The sequence below is a fragment of the Eretmochelys imbricata genome, chromosome 11 (assembly GCF_965152235.1).
Source record: "Eretmochelys imbricata isolate rEreImb1 chromosome 11, rEreImb1.hap1, whole genome shotgun sequence".
Taxonomy (NCBI): domain Eukaryota; kingdom Metazoa; phylum Chordata; order Testudines; family Cheloniidae; genus Eretmochelys; species Eretmochelys imbricata.
Genome location: NC_135582.1, coordinates 47,915,301 through 47,939,767, shown reverse-complemented (window position 1 = coordinate 47,939,767; position 24,467 = coordinate 47,915,301). Strand labels below are relative to the sequence as shown.

The following is a 24,467-nucleotide window of genomic DNA, read 5'->3' as shown; positions in this document are numbered from 1 at the left end:
GAATTAGCACTGAAGTTGAAGCAAAACCTTGGTTCAAGAGCAAAAGTTACATTAGAAATGCTTTATAGATTTTAGGGCTAGAAGAACCATAAGTCATTTTCTAGTCTGACCTGCATGACACAGGCCATAGAACTTCTGTGAATTAATCTCTGTTTCAAGACCAGTAGTTGTGCTTGAACTAGAGCACGTTTGAGAGAGTCTACTCCAGATTTTAAAATATCCAGCAATGGAGAATCCAATACAACCAGTGGTAAGTTGTTCCATTGGTTAACTACCTTCACTATTAAAAATGTGTCTTATTTCTAGTTTGAATTTGTCCAGCTTCAACTTTCAGCCATTGGATCTTGTACCTTTGTCTGCTAGATTGAAAAACCCTGTAATCAAATTTCTGTTCCCTATTTAAGTGGTTATAGACTTTGATCAAGTCATCCTTTAATATTATCTTTGATAAACTAAATAGAGTGAGCTCCTTGAGAGTATGTCTTCACTGCAAGTGGAGGTGTGATTGTAACATGAGTAGGCATAGTTGTCTTAGCTTAAATCTAACTAGCATCGGTAACAGTAGTAGTGTAGGTGTAGCAGTACAGGTTAGCAACCAGCGTATGTAATCTCAGGCTCCCCAGCAGGCTTGTACTTGGGAAGCTAGTCCATGCTGCCATATGTACGCTACTGTTGTTGCCCCTTAACTTGCAGTGTAGACAGACCCTGAATGTATCGCTATCAGACATGTTTTTCAATCCTTTAATCATTCTCATGGCTCTTCTCTGAATCCTCTCCAGTTTTTCAACATACTTCTTAAATTGTGGACATTGGAACTGGATTTAATATTGTATTAGAAGTTGCACCAGTGCCAAATACAGAGATAATATCACCTCTTTTGTCCAACTCAGTATTACCCTGTTTATACATCTGAGGGTCATAGTACACAGTAGTCCTTCAGGCCATAGGATTGCACTGGGAGCTCTTGTTCAGCTGATTATCCACCATGATGCCCAAGTCTTTTTCAGAGTCGTTTCCCAGGATAGCGTCCTCCATCCTGTAGATACGTCCTGCATTCTTTTTTCCTAGATACATGACCTTACATTTGGCCATATTAAGGTCATATTGCTTGTTTATCCCCAGCTTACCAAGTGAGCCAGAGCTCTCCGTATCTGTGAAGAATCATCTTCATTTTTTACCAGTCCCCCAGCCTTTGTCATCTGCAAACTTTCAGTTATGATTGCTATCTAGATCAGCGGTCTCCAAACTTTTTGGCTTGCGCACCCTCAGGGTGACCTGCCGCAGGTGCACCGCCAACGGAAGAAGATCGGAAGACCTGCCGCAGGAGGAAGAAGAACGGAAGACTTACTGCAGGCGGGCCGCCGGAGGGGAACGCCAGCCGTGGACGTGCAGAGCTGCTGCCGAAGGAAAAAACGTCGGAGTGCCGTCTGGCCGCGCTACTGCCGCGCACCCCTTGGGATCATCTCGCGCGCCCCAGTTGGGAGACCACTGATCTAGATCATAGATAAAAATGTTAAATGGCATCAGGCCAAGAACTGATCCCTAGGAACCCCACTTGAAACATTTGCCATTTAAAATTACATTTTGAGACCGATCAGTTAGCCAGGCTTTAATCTATTTAACTTGTCCTGTTGATTTGGTGTTCATCTGTTGATGTTCTAAATGTTATATCAAGTCAAATACCTTGCAGAAGTCTAAGTAAATTACATCAACCCTTTTACCTTTTATCAACCAAATTTGTAATCTCATAAAAAAAAATCCGGTTTTGACAAGATTTGTTTTCCATAAACCCGTGTTGATTGGGGGGCACGCACACATATATGTGTGTGTGTGTATGTATGTCTAAATACATTTAATTCTTAATCCAAACCCATATTGGCTGTTCTGTTATTTTGTGTTGTGTTAACACTTTAATCTAGATAGCATTGGGAACAGTAGCAGGATAGGTCCAGTGTCATGTTGGAACATGGGCTAGCAACCAGAGTAGGTATCCAGAATCTCTTGAGGGCTTGTCTGGTTGCTAGCCTGAGCTGAAGCCCATGCCACCATGTCTACACCGCTGGTATCGCCAGGGCTAGCCAGATTTCACCTTTCACTTGCAGTGTAGACATGACTATGGAATCCTCCCATGTTGGATGCAACACTTTTTGAGTTCTAAAATTATCATCTATAACTTTAAGGAGCCAGTCATCCTGTTCTCTGTGATTTCGTAGTCTGTAGCAGACACCAACTATTACCCGATCTTGTGCTTTATCTATTAGTGCATTGATCCATAAGTATTCAAGATCTTTTGCTTCTGAGTTGTCGGCGACTCAGAAACAGGTAATGCCATTTCTGACAATGCTATTCCCCTCCTCTTTTGCCCGCTCAGTCCTTCCTAAATAGGTTATAACAATTGATTTTTAACATTCTGTCTTGCAAATCTTTCTGCTAGTGTTCAGTAATGTTAATTAGATTGACTTTATGCTCATAGGTGAACAATTCCTCTAGTTTATTACCAAAACTCCTAGCATTAGTGTATAGAAGTTCTTCTTTTCATGTGCCTTGCTTAATTTTGTTCTTGACATCTAGCAATTTTGTGCTAAACTCTCTTTTCACCATTCCCTTTTGTTAGTTTAATGCCTTGAGGACCAAATTAAGTTGATATTATGCACTTCTGAATCACTTTGTTAACAAGGACATTTTATTTGATGGAACATGCCTACATTAATGGGACAATAAAAACTAAAGAATCTCTCTGGTGGAACTAAAATAGTTTTTAGTCGATTCTGCGGACAGTGGGGAAAATTATAGTAATTTTGATGGATATCATGTAAGAGGGTACTATGGTTGATCACAAAATCAACATGGCACATTTAATTGGATTAAAAACTGGCTAGCTGATCTCAAAATGTAATTAAAAAAGGGAATCATTGAACAGGGGTATCTCAGGAATCACTTCTTGGTCCCAGCGCTATTTAATATTTTTATCTATGGCCTGGAAGAAAACATAAAATCACTACAGATAAAGTTTTCAGATGACACATTGGGGAATGGTAAATGAAGAAAAGAGGTCACTGATAGAGTGAGCTAGATTGCTTGGTAAACTGGGCATAAGCAAGCAATATGTGTTTCAGTATTGCCAAATATAGGGTTGTACATCTAAAAACACAAAAAAAAGCTGTTTGGCGCATTAAAAATCATACGGTATTTCATAGCTGAGAAATACAGACTGAATACGTAGCTGTAAAGCCTTGCAGTGACATTTCTGGTGTCTAAATGTGTGCACGTACACTTTCGCTCTTACCTGTCAGATGAACTATGTTTTGTTAGAAATCCAACCGTAATCATTAGAGCTAATCTGAGTACATGAAGACGGCATTACAGCCTCTGGCAGTGTTTACAATATTTGTTTGCCAAAAGGTAGCCATCAGATTACATTAATACTAAATTTTAACTTCCGTTTCTGAACAGTTTTTATAGTCGTGCTTTTGAGAAGATGTTTCAGCAGTGTTTGGAGCTGCCCTCTCAGTCGAGGTATTCAATTGCATTCCCGCTGCTTTGCACCCACTTTATGAGCTGCACCCATGAGCTGTGTCCAGAAGAGGTAATTTCAAAATACTTCATGTAGATGTTCTTGTGTGAAATTAATTATCTGTACTGCCTTGTTTAAAAAATTTTCAGCTAATTAGCACTTAAAAAGCACACCGTACTGATGCATCACTGAAATGATGCGTCCGTAATACCATTACGTTAGTTTACAGAAATTCAGCCTGAGTGGGAATAAAGCAAAATATTGTTGATGTTGATCACATGTTGGTTTATTAATAATTAGCAGTTATGTTAGCCCTTCATTACCACGGTATATGAGCATTATTATTACCATTTCAAAGAAAAGGAAACTAAGGTGCAGGGGTTAAATGACTTTCCTTGGGTTACTCAGTGGGTTAATGGTGGAGTGTAGAGTAATACCGAGGTCTCTTCCCTACTAGTCCATTGTCCTATCAGCTTCTGTAAAGTTCTCTTAAATAACTTAAGTTTTGGCAAAATAAAATATTGAAAATTAAGTATTCATCTAAAAATATTTTGGTTTGTGGCAAGGGGAATGAACTGAAGTGAGTAGGTTAATCTGTTTGGTTCCTGCATTGTATATCATTAGTATCTGGTTATGGATGCTAATTGCTACCATATGTCCATTTAAAATGTAAAGACTGGTCTTATAAATAGTTTGTAAACATTTAAAAACTTGTATCCATATAATGAAAAAGGAAACAAGCAGCTGATATCTCTGTGCCTTATGTTATAAATTATAACAATTTATCTGAACAATATTTGTAGGGCACTGACTGTGAACTATAGTATTATGTAAGCATTCATTACGCTGTGACCTACCTTTGGATAGAATGATAAAGAAAAGCAAGGATTATTCTCACGGAATTCTTTACATTTTCATGCTATAATGAAATATATCTTTCAATACACTTCGTAAAATTTCATTGACTTTGGAATTACACCAGGGATGAATCTGTCCCTCCTTGTTTGGTGCCAGTAGAAGTATTCCTTAGTACAGCTCAGAACTAATCTGAAAACACTTAAATGAATAAAAGAGATTTATTGAAATATGCATGGTTTGGATTTCCCTTATTTAAACGTTAAACTCCTTCTCCCACTATATCTATACCACTCTTTCCTCTTTCCACTCAGCTTTAAACAGCTGCAAACTTTATTTACATTGGAGAACCACAAAAAAGTTTCCAGGAAAATTTCCATTCAAGACAAAGAAGTGTCTTTCAGAACAATTTATAGGAACAGTAAAGAGATTCAGTTGCTGTCTACTCTATAGTAGTTACTGTAAATTTAGCAATAGCCAGAAAAAGTCACTACAGCAAACACACAGCTTGAATTTAGTGCATTAATTGTATAATTTGGTCACAATTACCAATTTGAAAAATTAATCTATATTGTACTGTATAATGGTACTGTAAGTGTTACAGAGTAAACATGACTAGTGAAAGAAGGGTTTTCATTGAGGCATAATACTAGAGCTGTGGTGAGCAAAAACCAAATATGCTAAATCCCAACAAGCTGCGTACAGCAGAGCTGCATGGCGAATCTTTTCGGTGGCTTAAGTGAACTAAGCGTACGCCTGCACAGCAAGCAGGATCCCATGGCAGTGAGGCTGAGACCCTGGGTCTACAGACTTGGAGTTTCGCTGCAGTGCTAAGAATAGTTGTGTAGCTGTTGTGGCTTGGGCTCTGAAGCCTAGGGAGAGGTGTGAATTGGTTCACTAGCTTCAAAGTTGTGAATATTGTAAGTTTCTTTAGATATGCAGTAAGATTTTGTTTGATCTGTGGTTTAAAATGTGTGTTTGGGATGTACAAGCACAGTAGGTCTATCGTTCTGTTTCAAATGTTGAAGCCACTATGCAGTACTTCACTGTACTCCAAACTTGTGTGGACTTCAGAAGTTCGCTAGGCCTAACAAATGCTGTGGTGGTGGTTGTTCACTCCCTACTTCCCCAACATCCCAACAGGCCCCATGACCTAACGTAACAAGCACAGGTCTGGGAACCCAGAACACTTGAGTTCTACTCGTATCTTTTCTGGCTGGCATTGTTAACTTTTTACAGATATTTAGTTAGGCCTCTGAACACCACTAAAAGGAGATTAATATCATTATCCACATATTACAGATGAGGGAAACAGAGTGACTTTCCCAAGCATACCCAGCTAATCTGTGCCAGAACTATAAGGACTAAGGACCTCTGATGTGCATATCCTTGACTAATCCACTAGACTGCAGTGCTTTTGAGGCTAATCACTTAAAGGTGATCTGCAAAAAGTAGTGAGAGAAGGGGGCATATGTGCTGCTTTGATGTATGAAGAAGGGGCAGGAGCGTTTAAATTAAAGTTTACTCTGCACTTAGGGAATTTTGACAAAAAATACCCATTGTAAGTAGTGCGGGTCCACTGGCATTGGCAATGTTGGTAGCCCTTGACTCACTCACTGGCTTTGACAGTTTTCAGCAACTATTGAGGAATGGTGTATGTAACTGAAGAAATGTCAGTGGCTTACATGCGTTTCTACATGCCTAAATGTTGACAGTAACTTTAAGCTCTGAACATGTGATATCTCAGATACGTGTTGGATCCGTCATTGCCCATGCTGGAATTTCATTTGTTTTTAACAAATATCGGGCATTAGACAGTTTGTTTAAATACATTTTATAATGTTCCCTAGCCATCAGTTGACCTACTTCAGCAGTATGTTATTGCGGATGTTTGTCTGTAAACATGTGTGACCTAGCCCACTTTAAACTATGGCTATATTTTAAATAAATAGTCACAGAGCATTTTAATTGGGTGTCTTCTCTCCTGGCTTCAATAGCATTGATAATTCAGAGAGAATAATCTGTTTACCAGAGGAAGTATCAGAATAAAGCTTGTCACATTCTGTTTTCTTCCAGTATATTTTGTCAGCTACTCCTGGTTTATTTTTCAGCTCTAGCGACCAGACATGGGTTGTTTCCCACCAGTCAGTGATTATTCTAGTGATTTGCACAGTACTCAAAATGCTTAAAATAAAATAAATAAATAAAATCAAAAACCTCTTTGCTGTTGGATATGAACAAAAGGTAACCCAATGGAAAAGAAGAGTTGACAATTCCAGGAAGTTACTCAGTTTTTTCATGTTTTTCCATGCCCTTTGAAAATGTTTTTTGGGGATTTTTGTTTTTTGACTTGTAATAGCCAACCTTTTGGTTAAGGAGGTGCTAAAATTTAAATTAGCTGCTTAAAAACACTTTCTTTAACTTTGTGGGTTTTTTTGTGGTGGACGAGGGAAAGAAGATACGGAGAATCTTTCTTTGACCAGTCTCCTTTATTAACCACACTCAAAATAACTTTTCAGTAGTGCAGCCGTATGTAATATACTGGTAGTATGTGCACGTACGTTCATGTGTAGTACGTACTGGGGAGTCACTGCCCTCTAGTGGCTAGCCGGTCGAGGAGAAGATAAGGGTTGTGTTACTATTGCAGCAGCTAGGGAATATCTCCCTTAGCTCAAGTGATGGAAGTTTTATTTTTGGAGCTAAAAGACCAGGAATTTAGTCCTAACTCCTCTATTTGCAGTACATAGATCTGTTGCAGGTATATTATAGGATTGGCAGAAATTTGGAAAACAATTTTTTTTTCTATTTTCTTTTTTTTTTTGATAGCGACATCATATTGGAGATCGCAGTCTTTCCTTGTGTAACATGTTCTTGGATGAAATGGCTAAGCAGGCTCGAAATCTTATCACAGATATTTGCACAGAACAGTGTACGCTGAGTGACCAGGTGAGAATTAATTTTGTGTTATAAATAGGTTTTATTCATTTGAGGCAGTTCTGAGAAGCTTGTAGTTCAGTTCCACATACACTGTAAATGTTGGATTTAAAATAAATACTATCCATCATTATTTTTCAGCTGTGATTATGCTTAAGTATTGAATTAAACCCTACCAAATGCATGGTCCATTTTTGTCAGTTTCGCAGCCATAGGATTTTAAAAAGTGTAAATTTCATGATTTCAAATAATATCTGAAATTTCCCAGGGTTGTAACTGTAGGGGTCCTGCCCCAAAAGAGGGGTGGTCGTGGTGGGGTGTTGCAGGGTTATTCGGGCCGGGGGGGGGGTGTCACGGTATTGCCACGCTTATTTCTGCACCGCTGGTGGCAGCGGCACTGCCTTCAGAGCTGGGCATCCAGAGAGCAGCAGCTGCTGGCCGGGAGCCTAGCTCTGAGGGCAGCGATATCGCCAGCAGCAGCACAGAAGTAAGGATGGTATTGTTACCCTTGCTTCTGCACCTCTGCTTTCAGAGACGGGCCCTTGACCAGCAGCTGGCACTGTCCGGCTGCCCAGCTCTGCAGGTAGCAATGCAGAAGCAAGGGTGTCATCGCAGGGTATTGCCACCCTTACTTCTGCGCTGTTGCTGGCAAGGTGCTGCCTTCAGAGCTGGGCGCCTGGCCAGCAGCCACCGCTCTCCGGCCACCCAGCTCTGAAGGCAGTGCAGAAGTAAGGGTGGCAATACCACAACCCCCTTCTAATAACCGTGCGACCCTCTTTTGGGTCTGGACCCCCCGTTTGAGAAATGCTGGTCTCTCCCCAGGAAGTCTTTATAGAATAGGATAAAAGTATGCAAAAGACCAGATTTCACAGACTGGGACACGTTTTTCACGGCCACAAATTTGGTAGGGCTCTATTTATAAACTGTGATTTATGCAAAAAGAGGACTTATGCTGCCACAATAGGATTGGTGTTGCTTAAAAGGCTGTTGTGTGGTCTTTGTTCATTGTGGTGGTGGAGAGAAAGTGTTAATAGTAAAAGTTGCAGAGAGGCTTTCCAAAGGTGGGGATCGATGGTGGAGGTTTGGGAGGCAATGAGTAATGAGAAGGAAGGGAATTTTTAAAAATCACCATTAAGAACAGGAAGTAATGGCATAATTGACACTCAAACCATGTCACACCTTTATTTCCAAAAACTTGACTGACAACACATCTTTACATGGATAGCAGTTTAAGTTTTGAGTAATTCACCAAACTTGAGACCAGTATTGCAAATTCTGTATAATATAGACTTAGGGGTGTCAAGATCAGGGACAGGTTTAGATATGGAAGGGTTGTCGGGCTGTTGCTTTGTTGATTGGGGAAGGAAGGTGCTCTAAGATTGGGAGGATCTGAATTTGGCAAGTAATTTTGATGGACTATATTTAGGAAGTATAGGAAGAGAGAAGAGATTATTTGGTCAAAGATTTGATTAGGAAGAGGTGCCTAATGTGGAAAAGGTAAGGCCAGCGCTTTGGTGAAGAGGGTTTTGGTGGTGATGGGGAAATAAATAACATGAAAAGCAAATATCTAATCTTTAGTCAAAAAAACAGACCTGAAAGAAAGGGGAACCAGAGAGGGAGAAACCGGGAGTAGAAAGCATGAGAAAAAACAGATTGAAATCTACTAGGAATAAGATTATGCTATGTTACAGGTTGGTTGCAACCTAAAATTTTCCACAGCCCTGTGCTAAGTGTCTTGAAAATTTACTTTATTTTTTAGTGTGTACACTAGCTGCTGTTTATTTAGCATTGGTTAATAGTTCATGATACATCTGGGAAATCCACAGAGCCCATCAAGGAACTTGCGGTTGTGTGCACATCTATATACAAATAGAGCTGGGTGAAATTTTTTTGACTAATAATAATTTATTCACTGAAAAGCACCGCTTAGGTCAACCCAAAACTATTCATGAATTTGATAGCCAAAACATACTTTTTCTGGGACTTAAACTCACTCTCCTGAGAGGTGGGAGACCCAACTTCAGAGCCCTTCTCTACATCAGGCAGAAGGGGTGAATTAATGTGGTATCTCCCACACCCTGGTGGGTGCCCTAAGCACTGGGCTGTACATTATAAGGGAGGTGGCACCATCATCACCACTTCCTCCTTTGGCTGTTTTGTGAATCTAGCCCAGGTCAAACAAAATATTTTCTTCACCAGAAATGAATTTTTTGTTGACTTTCTGATTCAATTATTTTTTTAATTTTCATTTTGCTTGACCCTTGATTTTTTTTAAAATTTTTTTCAGAAATGCTAGCTAACCAAAACAAGTTATTTTCCCATCTCTTTATATAAATACACACAGATTTTTTTTTCATATATATCAAATTACTCTATGGCATTTATCCTCTTCTGTTTATTTCTCTAAGTGTTTAATCACTCTGAGATCATTTTCATAGCTGTATTCCTAATCAGTTTTTCCTTTTGGGCATATCTTGAAAGTGAATGAGGATGGGGTGGAGAACTTTCCTAAGCTGGAATTGTATACTCAACTAAACAATATGTAAAGTGTGCATTTCTTTGTGATTGAAAACTCCACCTGAACCATAGCTTTATTTTTAATCTAATAGTGTCTAAGATTTTTTTTCATCCTCTTTTAGCTGCTGCCAAAGCATTGTGCCAAAACAATCAGTCAAGCAGTGAACAAAAAGTCAAAAAAACAGACCGGAAAGAAAGGGGAACCAGAGAGGGAGAAACCGGGAGTAGAAAGCATGAGGAAAAACAGATTGGTGGTGACCAAGTAAGCACGTTCTCATGCCATTACTTTCTCCTCCTGCATTCTCCCCAATCGTTTTGTGTAAACATTGATATTTTCTTTGTGTTGATTTACATGGTTAATTTTAGGACTAGTAATACAATTTTCATTTTTTTGAGTAAATTTACAGCCATGTAAATAAAGGGAAGGGAGTCTGTGTCTGTCTGTCTGTCGTCTTCCCCCCGCCCCCCATTGGCTGTGTGGAGAAGGTGGGGCTTACACATCCTTTAATCTGCCCCTTCAGCATTCTCTCTTCTGGGCAGCACAATCCCACCTGGTAGTTCTGCCCCACTCAGAATTTTGGCTAGTCTGTGGGGCAGGAGAGCAGTGTCAGTTGCACATTGCCACCAAACTACCATCTGATTTCCTGAAGAGCTAAATAAAGTGAGCTTGAGACACTTACCAAGCGTGTTGGTCTCCTTCCATCCTTTGAACCCCCGACTTATCAGGTAAACTTCTCTGAATAGCAGCTGCCATGAGGGGTTGAAAACTATTAGAAAAGCAATGAGATAGGAACACAGCAAAAGAGGAGTGCATATGGTAAAGGGGACAAAAATACCAGGATGAGGGGAAACGATGGAAAGTAAGTAATAGTGCTTACCATTACAGTTGGAAGTCCTGAGTATGTGTGTGCACTTTGTGAAGGAAAGCTTGCTGCCACAGTCAACAATGGGGCATCAGGTGGCTGGCATAGCATCATAGAATATCAGGGTTGGAAGGGACCTCAGGAGGTCATCTAGTCCAACCCCCTGCTCAAAAGCAGGACCCATCCCCAATTAAATCATCCCAGCCAGGGCTTTGTCAAGCCTGACCTTAAATGAGTGGAGGGGTTGAGGGAGAAGGCTTACTTAGAATTTGTCTAATTAGTTAGTTTTAATCTTAAGAATTTTTTAATAACTTTCAGTGGTTACGACATATAGTCTCTTGAAGTGATTGTTGGGTTACAAAACGTAAGTTAAGAAACCTCCTAAAGAAATTTTTCATTTTGGTGAACTGTGCAACAGTCTTTCTCTTCTGCACAGTATAGAGCAACACACAACCGTAGCATCCTGCATTAGCCAGTTTTCTCCCAAAATCTGATTTTAAATTAACTAGGTGTGAAAAGCCTCCTCATATGATTAGTGCACACTGGTAACTTGTTTTTAAAGGGCAGAACTAGTTGATCTTACTTACAGAAAAATTGTCAGCAACACTCCCCAATAATAATGTATGCTTGTGTTTTTTTGAAAAACTTTTGTAATTTCTTATGTAATTTGTCAATTTTTTTTTAAGCCTGGACAAACTGCACACTGCACTCTCTGAGCTCTGCTTCTCAATCAATTACGTACCAAACATGGTTGTCTGGGAACATACATTTACCCCAAGGGAGTACTTAACATCTCACCTGGAAATCCGTTTTACCAAGTAAGTGACAGCCAAATTAAATTTTTACTTCTCCAAGGAAAATGAATTATTTTTAATGTTAGAACAAAAAATATTGTATCTATTTCACAAGACTGCTTTTAACAAAGAACTGCAAAGCTTTAAAATAGCAAATTCTGAGAACCAAGATTCCAAATCAATTGGAATACATATGTAGGCATACAACATTTTTGAAATTTAAATTATATTTAAAACAAAATATTTGAAAATAAATTTCCTCCACTTACCTCCCAGATTCTGAGTTCTTAGTTCCATATTCTTCATAGGAGTCCATGACTACAAATCCTAATAGTACAGAGATTCTCTTCACACTGGCACATCCCTGCAGTGCTGAACCTTGTTTCTGGTGTTTGTTTGGAGGGGGGACTTAAAAATATGAACTCAGGACCTGGCAAGGAGCCTAAAAGGAAACTTTCTTGCATTTCCTTTTTAAAATAAGTGCTGTGTGCTGGTGTAATGGTTGCTTGATGCGCAACTAGGTGGGTTCTTGGCTTGGCTTTTCCCTGTAGTAAGTGGGTGCAGTAAAAGGAAAATTTCAACCTCTTGTGAGAATTTCTCATTGTAAGAGCCATCCCTGTTAATCAGGCTGGTGGTAAGCTTTGGTAGAGATTCTAACTATATCTTCTGTATTTCACATAAGGTTTTAGGGGGTCTCTATTGATCAGGACATGGTTTGAGGACACTTTTGTCTAGAACATTCTTTTGATACACTGGGAAGTGCTGGTGACATAAAGGGTAAAAATTGTTGACTTTTCATGAAGTCCTGGGTTTAAGACCCTAAATCACAGTGCTCTCTCTAATTTTATTTTTTGCCTGTGGGTGGGTAGTAAGTCCACAAAAATGCTGACTGATGGTTTTGAGGGGGTACTCAGGGCAGCCCCAAGCTAGAAATGGGACTGCAGAGTCTTCATTTTTTTCTATTTTTGATGTTAAGTGGTATTTCTTCCAGAGGCCTGCAGTTTCTTTATTCCAAGGTTGATTTCCTATCCTATATAAACATGTTAGTTTTTACTACTTTAAGCTTGTATATTTCTTTTTGTGATTGAACTATTGCTTATATTGCTATGCCAGCTTTATTTTGTAATGTAAAACTTCCTGAAATAAGAAAGATTGCATCAGAGGCAAACTTGTTAAAAATATATAGTAAAACATTTCAACAATAAATGTCACTTGCTTCAAAACAAAAAAATTGCATTTGGTTTTAAATAAACTTCAATTCTGCTAAAATAGTCATTTCATGCCCAGCTCTTCTTGTCTTGCCTTCATAACGTGTATAAGTATGAACACAAACTTGAGTGAGTAATTATAATCTTTAAGTCTACAATGACTACCAAAATACTGAATTACTTTTCAAGCTCTCTGACTCTATTTACTATATAAAAGCCTAATCCTTTGAGGTACTGAGCACATTTTATGCCTATTAAAGTCAGTGGGAGTGGAGAAGGATCAGGGTCTAAGCAGACAGCTGCCCTCTAGAGGGTTCAGCATGGGACTGTGAATCAGTCTGATATATGGTTCATGACTAGTATTGTTGACTTAATGTGTAAATTTGGGCAAATCAAGTTTTACCGCAGTTTCCCTGTCTGTAAATTAGGGATAATGATTAAGGTTACATTTCTGTCATGGGTATTTTCAGTAAAAATCAGGGTCAGGTTGAAGGCAATAAACAAAAATTCACAAAAGCCCGTGAATTTACAGTCAGCAGTTCTGGTGTGCTGCCTTCCCCCCACCCCCTGGCGGCTGCTCTTCTGGCAGCCCTGGGATGATAGCTGCTGCAGACCTGCCCCAGAAGAAGTCACAGAGGTCCCGGAAAGTCATGGAATCTGAGACAGAATCGTTTCCTTATATAAAGCGTTCTGAGATCTACGGACAGAAGGCACTATTTAAGTGTTGTGTGTTTTTTCAGACAATTTAGTAGGACATAAAAATCACTTTTGTGGCTAAAATCCTATAACCAAGAAATGCTTATGCAGAATCCATTGAGAAGTCCTGAGAACTAAAATAGTGAATGCTAACACAGTTGAAGGGAGCCCAGTAGGCTAACACTTCCTTATGTAGAAGTGGTATCTTTTAATCCGTTTTAAAAAATGAATATCAGGAAAAACTTCCTAACAGTGAGCTGTGGTAATAGTTTTCCAAGAGAAGTAGTAGAAGATCCATTAAATGAGACCATTAAAATTAGATTTGACAGACTAATTATATGTTCTAGTCTTGAAAACAATACTGCACTTTACTAGGACTCCATTTCTAACATAATACATTATGTTTTGATTCAGGAAATTAAATTGTCCATTCTTAATATGCTAGGTTGTCTTTGTTTTGCAGTGCATGTAAATTAGATCAAAAGCTGATCTGAGGCCCCAGCATGAGTTAATTCTTTTACTTTGAATTTTATTGTAACTTAAATTTCCTTTTGTGCTTATTTTAATGATAAATTTTATTTTAAACCCTTTAAAAATATATAGAAATGGACATAAACTATAACAGCACCTTTGTACAAAGAATTTGTCCTAAATGGTGCTCCTGAGAATGGTTATAGATTAACTGGCTGGTGCTTCCTTTTAAGCCCAAGTATGTGTTTATGTGGTAGATAATTACAGCTAGTTTCTCTCGTGCAGATGTATTTTGGGAGCCTTTTAAAGTGTTTTCTTTACCAAATTCCTTGTGGTTTAAATCTTCTAGTTCATGGGTCATTCACTTGATGATAGACCATACTTCCCTGGGTGTCTTCATAGTGTTCACTAAGTGTTTGTGTTAAGAATTCCCATGCAATTGTATCTGAGAACATGTATTACGAGTACAGTATTCCTGCTGATTTCTCTTTTTGAAAAGTGCTGCTATCATGTTTTAGATCTCATTGAGATATTCAGCTAAAAGTTTGAATCCCAATCCTTTATACAGGCAGGAAGAATTAACTATTGCTTAATTTCATTAAAGTACAAAGTACTTTTCTCTTTAAAAGGTCAATTGTTGGAATGACTATGTATAATCAAGCAACACAAGAGATTGCAAAACCTTCAGAGCTGTTGACGAGTGTAAGAGCCTACATGACAGTACTCCAATCAATAGAAAATTATGTGCAGATTGACATAACAAGAGTATTTAACAATGTTCTTCTTCAGCAAACCCAGCATTTGGATAGTCATGGGGAGCCAACTATTACCAGTCTGTACACAAATTGGTAAGAATGTATTAACATCTATTGTGCGCTCTTTTTTTTACGTTTAAATACACTTAAAATCTAATTAAACTGAATAGCCTGCATTAGGAAATTGGGATTATGTATAGCATGAACACTTGCAAATTTGCAAGTTTCAAACAAGACAGATTTACTGTTTCTCCCAATAGCTGTTTAAAAGACAGTCTAAAAACTCACTGAAGGTGAAATTCTTCTGGTTGCAGAAGGCAGGACAAGGTCTAGGCACAGTTAAGCCATTGAAATAGGACTTCTGCACAAGGATGAATTTCACCCTTGCAGAACAATGAAACTTTGTAAATATTATGTGTAGCATGGTATCATTCTCATTGAACTAATAATTTTACGTGACTTTTTTTTTCTGTTAAGGTATTTGGAAACCTTACTAAGGCAAGTCAGCAATGGACATATAGCATATTTCCCAGCAATGAAGGCATTTGTGAACTTGCCCACAGAAAATGAGTTGACGTTTAATGCTGAAGAATACTCCGACATATCAGGTAAACATTTTATGACATGGTTCTAGATGTTGCTTGTGAGGGCTGTTTTTCATGTGCTGGAGACTAAGATTTTTAGAGAGATTGTGGAATGCCAGTACTGTTTTTAGAGAAATATTCTATTATACAGAAGAATTTTGCCTTTCTCATGTTTTCTCTCCTAGCTACCCAGGGGGAAAAGTACCAAATTTTTTCTTGTTCTTGCTGAAACAGTTACTGGCTATGTGATTTGACAAACTTGATTTGTTGTAAGTAAATGTAGTAAGTGAACTTACTACCCCAGTGTTGTTATAACTTAAGCTTTACCCTGTATCCAGTTTTGAGATTGCTCTGATAGAATGGTATTGCGACATGCATTATGGTTGTTAAATCATGACAAAATAAATGTCAACATAAAGACAATTGTTTTTTCTTCCTTAGAAATGAGGGCCCTCTCAGAACTACTAGGACCATATGGCATGAAGTTCTTAAGTGAAAGTCTTATGTGGCACATTTCCTCACAGGTTGCTGAACTTAAGGTAATGATATTTTGATTTTTTTTCCCTAGGCACATTTTATTTATAGTGCCCAAGAGCTGTGCTTTGCATGTTATTCACTGAGTATTACCATACCGCACTAAAACTGAAAACAGATGGGTATTTTTTTCTCATTCGTATCCATCATCTGTGAACACATAGTACACTTGAGCATGTCTCTGTATCATATTCTCTCAGTGGTTGGACTACTCCAAAACACCACATTTCTAAGAGCCTTTTCCTTTCAATTAACATTATGAATTTGCTACTACATTAGCATATCTTGCTCACTTTGATTGCACTTAATTTCAAGTAGGCTTTATTTTCTGCTTTGCTATTTTTAGGTCTTTAATTTTTTGACAGAATTATCCTTTCCAGTTTGAATGGTTTTCCTTTAAAATAGATGCTGAGTTTTGTTCAAGTCGATGAAATACCTGCTCAAATGCAATTTGTCCTCAGAGATTTGCATAGTTTGAGTGCTTTGGGACTGCATTATTACGGTGTTTTCCAACTGAATGTTAAGACCCAGTAGTACAGTGTTCTCAAGTACAACTTGAAAGATTCTATTTTAAAAAAATAAGACCTCTTGTTACCATTTTACTATACAAGCCAGGGCAGCTTTAGTCAGGATTCATGGGAGTAATTACATCCACAGAAACCCTTGCAGTGGTAGCACCTGTCCCATGGGTCTGGGCCTGGCTCCACGCTCCTGGCATTGTGATCTGGCACACAGGCTGCCAGGCCAAACCTGAACAGCATTGCAACCCTTTGCGCCTTGTTGTTATGCCTAGAGCAGGAGCCAGGCACAACCCTTTGGGACAGGAGCCAGTACTGCAGGAGTGAATGCATGGTGGGCTTTGTTCTCCGGCCCTCCCTTCCACAACTAGTGTTAGTATTGTGGTGCCAGGGCAGAGGTGCTGCTGCAGGTGGTCAGTGCTCCCACCCCACAGCAAGGCAAAGAGGAGAGAGAGGAGTATACCTATTAAAAGGGGAGGGTGCATCTGCTGCTGAAGCAAAGGCAATAAATCTAGTGTGGTGCTCTGCAAAAGTTGAATGGAAATTAACACTATAAGTGAGTATTCAAGGAGTTTCTTACGTATGCAATCAAATTCACAAAAATTAACACTGATAGTGGAAAGGTACATTTAATACATATTTATACTAACTCTTGTTAGGTGAACATTTAAAAATATCTAATAAGATTATTCTGTTATTTTTGCCAGACAGTAGCTGGTTTATGCAAATAGACTGTGGGCTATAAAATCTGTGCTATTCATGTTGTTAAACCCTCTAATATTGTAATGTATGGACTTAGTAGCAAGTTAGTAACCATATTGAGTCCCACTCAGGTTTTTTTTCCCACTTTAGTGATGGGTTTGCATTTATTTGGAACATATTGCCTGATGATGGATGCTGACTTACTGTTTTTAAAAACAAACAGCTTAAACTCTTTGAGAATTTTTAATTTCCAATTACATTTGTCCTTGAAAAAAACCTTTCAGAATACCATAACCCTTCTAAAGTGTGTGCACATCTATATATATTCTCATTCATTCTCTCTCCTCTCTCATATGCATTTTCCTTCATGATTGTGAATTTCAGTGACATTGAATTGCTACGATGTATGATACCCTTGAAAATATGAAGTTAGGCAGAGATATTGCAAGCTTTCCCATTTCCCTAAACTGTGTGTGTGACTGGTTGAACCCCCCTGGGGGTGTCACCTGGAGTGCTGGGATGCCACTGATTCAGACTGTTCTTTGGCATGTGTGTGGGGTACTTCTCTCCTTTTCACCTCTTCATGATGCATGGCTTGGGGAGAAGGATAGGGTATCTCATGCTGGTTCAGGGCATTGGAGCCATTGCTGTTACTAATGGTTAGTGAAGTTGGCAACATATTAGTTCCTATCTGAGGAACTGAAGTGGCTACTGCTTGTTGCCTAGCTGAGTAGCCATTTGAGGCTCCGTTTCAGACTTACCCTTCCCATCCTTGAACTGGTATACTAGATCTTTTATGATGCCTAGAGGTAGGCTGATGACCAATTATGGGATTTTACCCAGATGGCAGAATTGGAAAAGGACCTGTATGGGTTTTCACCTTCCATCTGGAAGACTTCCAGGGTGGTTTCGGTGTTTACCTTCCCATTGTCGCAACTTCGGCAGTTACAATGCAGTTGGTAGATTATAAGGGATCCATTTGAGGTCCCTGTAACCCATTGGCTATTTGAACATTGGTCCTGGGCACAGTATTGCATGGTTAAGGAGTATACAAGCTGCGAGACACTGAGGCAGGTTCCCTTCTGTTATTTTTCCTGCCTCCAGTATGGAGGAGGGGAGCCCAGAGTCCCTAGGCAGGCCTGAGGGCATGGGGGCATGGCCTTCACAAACACCTTTAGGTTTGTAGTACCCAGTTGTTGGTGCTAGTTGAAGTCCGCAGTGGAACAACATTGCCAGGTAGTTTGGGATGGGTAACAATTTTGGCAAGTTGCATATAGTAATACTATGGTATTTGTGTCTCATTGTTTCAGTGTTCACATTATTATTTTAATCTGTTGTTGAATTTCCATGCTTACCAATTAATGTTTCACCCTGTTTACTACATCATTTGAAGACTTATAAGGCCTCTTGTAAGATGTTTGGGAAAAGTCACTACTTGAGCCTTACATCTCCCTTCCCCAAATGTGCTTGGATACAACTTGCAATCTCTTCATGAGCCTGCTTTGGTTGTAGAATCATGGAGTTCATCTTCTCTTTAGAGTACAGATGAAAAGTCAAAAGTTTTTATAGTTCTTTGTACTCCTGTTAATGAGGTATCATTTTCCCCCTCATGTTTTAGGCTGTGGCTTACTGCTACTCAGTAGCTGATCTGTATTGGCAGAAGTTTGCACCAAGAGGACACTTGTTTTCCATGTTCGCTATTCTGAGACTGCTTATTATCTTCTAATCCAGAGTGTCCCCTTCTTCTGTGTTCCTGTTTTCTTCTCCCATTTTCTTTATGTATGTTCCAGCTTTGGCCATATTTTCAGGAGCATAAAGCACCAAATGGACTCTTAAAAAGTTAGAGTGTGGTGTCTAGGGAGAAGTAGGCATAATCTTTCCTCCACTTAGCAGTGTGCAGAGCTACATGGAGGTTGGCCTCTCCGTAAGAAGCTCAATTAACGTGTAAGACAATATTCTGTCTCTAAAGATAAACATCCGAATGGATTATCATTCATTTATTGTAGCTTCCCTTTTTATAAGAATAAAATAACCACTTCTTGCTTGTGGTAGAGGACTTGAGGTAGCATAAGTGTCTTACCAGGTGGTACCAAAAATGCCTTGTTGGATCCAACAGGTTCAGATTTGTAGCTATGGTTATGCAGCTTCATAGTCCTTCAGCTCCCTTATAATTTATATATTTGGAGAATAATTATTACACTTACTTGCTACAGAGATCTCTAGCTCATATGTGTTTATTTAAGGATCAAAGAAAAACACTTCCTTTACGTATTGTTTTAGCCAAAATGTGTTTGACATGCAGAAGAATTCTGGCTTTCTTTTAAAGTTGACTTACTGCTTGAGACTAAATTGCATGGATTTAAATAAACAATTTCATATTCCTTTTTCTTTAATACTCTGTTTTGTGATCGGAGTCAAAGAAAATAATCTTAGGAAAGCTGCACTGTTACTTAACGTTTGAATAATTTATGAGGACCAGATTATTTTAAAAAAATAAACTCTCTTGTTTTATACTAAAATGTGAAGCAGTCAAAATTTGTGAGAAACATTTCTTTCCAGTTAAGGAGGTTTTACTCTAAGATCATTAAACTCACGTTGTGAAAGTGCACATTCTTCTGAAATATTCCTGTCAGCAGTTTTTCTTGCTCTCTTGGTCATTCTGAGCTCTCTTTGGTGTACAATCAGGATTTACCAGAATAACCCTGTAGTTCCTTCAGAAGACAGATAGTGGGAACATCTGGATTTCATGAGCTTGATTTCCTGCTTGCCAGATTGAAATGTCATAAAGCATGCACCTATCTTTTTAACGAACAGCTGACCTGAGGTCTTGCTTCTCTTTAGAAACTTGTGGTGGAGAATGTTGAAGTACTAACACAAATGAGGACCAGCTTTGACAAACCAGACCAGATGGCAGCACTCTTTAAAAGATTATCATGTGGGTAACTAGCAATATTCTTTTCCTTTTTCTTTTTTGTCCCTGCACTTGTCTGCATAAATAAAACAACATTGTGAAAAATATCCTCTCTGATTTTAATGTACATGAACGTTAAAATGTACATTTCATTCACTAGAGTTTCCTCATAATGTATGTGAACTGATTAAATTTTAAAAATTATCTGGCTTGTTCATGTGTAAACAAAATGAGATTTCTGTGTAAATTAGTGCATAAACACTTGGATATGACCATGAAAAGCTGGGGTGTCGGGGGGTGCAAAAATATGATTCCTTTCTGTCAAGGATGGGGACCTGTCATGCATTGGGATGAAACAGATCTTGTCATCCAAGTGTCACATCTAATAGCCATAAATATAATTCTTCAGAGTACAGGCATGTAGAAGTACATGCATACAGAGTAGAACTTGAAAAGAGTTTTGTGGATGCACCTGTTTCAAATAGGATTCCATCATGGTATATTGCTGCATCCTTAAGAACATAAGAATGGCCATACTGGGTCAGACCAAAGGTCCATCCAGCCCAGCATCCTGTCTACTGACAGTGGCCAATACCCGGTGCCCCAGAGGGAGCGAACCTAACAGGTAATGATCAAGTGATCTCTCTCCTGCCATCCATCTCCACCCTTTAACAAACAGAGGCTAGGGACAACTTTCCCTACCCATGCTGGCTAATAGCCATTAATGGACTTAACCTCCAGGAATTTATCCAGTTCTCTTTTAAATCCTGTTATAGTCTTAGCCTTCACAATCTCCTCAGGCAAGGAGTTCCACAGGTTGATTGTGCGCTGAGTGAAGAACTTCCTTTTATTTGTTTTAAACCTGCTACCCATTAATTTCATTTGGTGGCCCCTAGTTCTTATATTATGGGAACAAGTAAATAACTTTTCCTTATTCACTTTCTCCACAGCACTCCTTTAGAAAAACAGGGGTGTTTAGGGCACTATGCAGAGAAGAGTGTTTACATCCAGACATTGACATCTGTGTGTAAACAAGCTCATTCTTTTGAAGTAGTCAATAGGAGTTTATACATTTATTGCCAGATACAAATATCAGCTACATACGAAAAACAATTGTCAGGTATATTTTAGTTCTTGTGATTTATGCCTTTGTTAGAATGTCACCTACTTTCCAGTTGTTTCTATATTTTCCTACTGATATTAATTTGGGGTAAAATGTTTGAAAAGGCTTGTTTTGTAAATCTTGGGATATATTCTAGTTCAGGGGGTTCTTAAATATTTTTTTGCTGGGCCGCCCTTTGAAAATATTTCAGAATGTGATGATCCCCTTTCCTTTTTGGTACTGGACATAGCTTTCACGGCATCAGTGCGGATCCCTACAGAGCTAAGCAACTATACTATGCCACCCTCACTTCTGTGCTGCTGCTGGTGGTAGCTCTGCCTTCAGAGCTAGGTACCCAGCCAGCAGCCTCAACTCGCCAGCCACCCAGCTCTGAAGGCAGTGTCACTACCAGCAGCAGTGCAGAAGTCAGGGTCACGTGGTAGGGTTTTGCCACCCTTACTTTTGCGCAGCCTTCAGAGCTGAGTGCCCGGCCAACAGCCACCGCTCTCCAGCTGCCCAGCTCTGAAAGCAAGGAAATAGCTGACCTCACAATCCCCTTGCAATAGCCTTGTGACCTCCATTTTGGGTTAGAACTCCAAGTTTGGGAAATGCTGTTCTAGTTCACTATTTTTCTTCTAATTCAGCTGTTGACAGTGTTCTGAAGAGGATGACCATTATTGGCGTAATCTTGTCTTTTCGGTCATTGGCACAGGAAGCACTTAGAGATGTAAGAAATAACTAAATTTATTCTGCATGACGTTAAGATGAATGAATATTATATTTAAGTGTCTCAGCATTCAGGTGTCTTGTGTTTTTAAAAATAAAACTAAACTTAAAATAAATTGCCTTGTGGGTAAAATGCGTATGTGCAGAAACATACTGAACCCAAGATTCCCAGTTCTGCAAGATGAAATAGGCATTTTCAGAGAATTCATTGGGTACTGTTCAAAACCATTTTGCTGCTGCTGTTAGAATCTGTACGATAGTTTTGACAGTGTGTCAGCATGTGTTTTTCAACTTTAATAAGGTCTAAAAGCGCTTGTCCGCTTGGTATATGCTAGGCTCAATTTTGAATATATTATGCCTCCAACTCTCTCATAGATTAATAAACTATCTGATACGCATAAAATAACTCATGACAAAGTAAAGTAAATCCATAATAAGTTAGTGTCTTAAGATTATTTTTATTGAAAGAATTTTCTAGTTGCATATTTGTTTGTCTCTTAGGTCTTATCCTACCACATTCCTTTCCTTGTAAGTTCAATTGAAGACTTTAAGGATCACATTCCAAGGGAGACTGACATGAAGGTAATGTTTTTGGTTGAGAAAGTCATTTTTATGGCTTACTAAAAATATTGGGCAAAATCATTAACACTTGATGTGAAAAATCCAGAAACAAAGAATATACTGTGAATTTATGCTCTTGTGTTTATGTAACCTCTTAGTGTTCCAAGTTTTTGATAATAAGGGTCACATATAAGACTTTATGGAAGTATATAACAAAGGGTTAAAAAGCAAAGTTTCATTGAGGATTTAAATTGGTTAAGCAGCAGAAAAAGGACCATTCCTGTTTTAGTAATGATTTGTTGATGCAACTTGTTGATGACACGAAGTTCTTTTGGCTAGTAAAAGGCGGAAACTTCTTTTGGTTTAAACACATTAGGGGATAGAAGCCAAAGGGCAAATGAATAAATACATTAGTAAAATAGTCTGAATTTAGAGTTGACAGGAAGCTGTGAAGTTGTCAACAGTTTGAAGATTGCTGCCACAAACTGGGGGAATGTCAAAGCAAGGAGGATGTTTGATCTATTTAAAAGGATAAAAAAGTACAAAGCCTATTGTGCTATTTGGCGAATGATATGGCATCATTTGGAGAACTACATTTAGCTTGGTTTCCTCACTTTAAAAATGTAGCTGTAATTGAAAAGCCCCAGAGAAGGGCTAAAAAATGGCTTGAACTTATGGGATTATGTGTACGAGAGAAGTGCAAAAATGAGGATTATTTAGCCCTGAAAAGGGAAGAGTTAGACAGAAAGTTAATTGAAGTATGAGCTTATGTAGGGTATAGTGAAAACTGATAAATCCCTGCTTTTTATGCTAATTTATTGGACAAGGGGATAAGTCCGGTACTATAGCTAGATATAAAAAGGAGCTGGATAATATTGACCAAAGATACTTGTTTATTTTTCTATAACAGGCATAATTAACTCTCATACTTCAAGGCATGAGCAGGGTCAGAGTACCTCAAATTTACCACATTGCACAATTGACTGCTCATTATAGGGGATATTCTCCCCTTAAGGGCCTGATAGGGGCTATTGTGAGAGGCCGCATACCAGACTTGAAGTACATATGGACTGCTCTGGTATAAGAGATGCCTGTCCTTTGAGTGATTGCACATGTCCATTCCACTGTAGGTGTGTGAGTGCTCCAGCACACAATTGTGAGAGTTTTTCCCTTAGCTGTACCATTGGAGTGGCACGAAGCCTCTGCTGTCTCACGCACTGCACACAGGCATAAAAGGCAAAGCCACTCCATCCCCCCTCAGTCCTTCCTGTTCCCTGTGATGGTTTTTGGAGGTGCCATTCATGCCTGTGCAAGTCCTGACTTCAGCTCGTCGTAGATATTGTACTAAGAATTTGTTATAGAGTAAATTGTGTGGTTTAACTTATTTTAGTATTTATTTTAAAAGAAGAAAAATGATTGTTTGACACCAGCTCCCAGCTGGGCACCAATGTCAGTGTTATGTCAGAGAACCAGAGTTACACCTCGTTCTCTGAGCTTCGAGTCCTAATACTCTTGTGGTACACCAATGCCAGTTAGTATCCTGCACCCCGGCTGTCTTATGTGCTTGGGGAAGGCTCACATTAGTGACAGGTGCAGTATCTGTAAGGGGTTTAAGCCCTGATCCAAAAAGGATAGGGCAGCTAAACTTAAGTACTTTCCATCGGAACCTTCTTCTTCAGTTTGGGTATCGAGCTCTTCTGCATCAGTCAACAGTGCTCCTCCAGCTTTGACAGAATTGAGAGATGGATCAATTTCACCAATGCCAAGAAGAGGGTACCGCAAGTCATCTAAGTACTCTGTACTGGGCACCTCAAGATTGGAGGCGAAGAGATTCGAGCTCTACCAAGTACTCGGAGATGCACTCAAAAAGAAGGCACTTCGTGGAGCAAGCCTCAAAATGGGAGTTTGTTGACTCCAAAGCCTAGTTCAGGCCCAGTGAGACTGACTCCCGGTATGCCAGGTTCATCATTGTCGCATCAGATTCCGGTGCCATAAAATCAGAATGTTTTCCTGGTACCATTTACAGCTGAGGAGTTTGTGGCTGAGAGAGAGTTGTTGAATCTCTTGGTACTATCTTCCCTGGCACTTCAAGATTCTCTTAGCATCAGCACCAACGGTCACAGCTTCAGAGCCACACCATTGTGGGACCGTCAGATTCAACAATTAGGATACAGATTAAAAATGGTACCATCTAGGGAAAGCTGCAGATGATTTCACAGGTA

General features: G+C 39.1%; 1 protein-coding gene across 4 annotated transcripts in view; it reads left to right on the top strand.

Annotated features, from left to right (window-relative positions):
- NCKAP1 (NCK associated protein 1) overlaps positions 1-24,467 on the top strand; it is a 114,321-nt gene that overhangs the window by 71,508 nt on the left and 18,346 nt on the right. For 3 of the 4 annotated variants that reach the window (XM_077829461.1, XM_077829460.1, XM_077829462.1), the window contains exons 17-26: positions 3,454-3,586; positions 7,196-7,315; positions 9,943-10,082; positions 11,370-11,501; positions 14,482-14,700; positions 15,085-15,215; positions 15,633-15,730; positions 19,787-19,880; positions 21,603-21,685; positions 22,186-22,266. In XM_077829461.1, coding sequence (XP_077685587.1) covers positions 3,454-3,586; positions 7,196-7,315; positions 9,943-10,082; positions 11,370-11,501; positions 14,482-14,700; positions 15,085-15,215; positions 15,633-15,730; positions 19,787-19,880; positions 21,603-21,685; positions 22,186-22,266 — 1,231 coding nt within the window. The remainder of the gene's footprint in view (positions 1-3,453; positions 3,587-7,195; positions 7,316-9,942; positions 10,083-11,369; positions 11,502-14,481; positions 14,701-15,084; positions 15,216-15,632; positions 15,731-19,786; positions 19,881-21,602; positions 21,686-22,185; positions 22,267-24,467) is intronic. The other variant, XM_077829463.1, reaches the window with a different exon arrangement.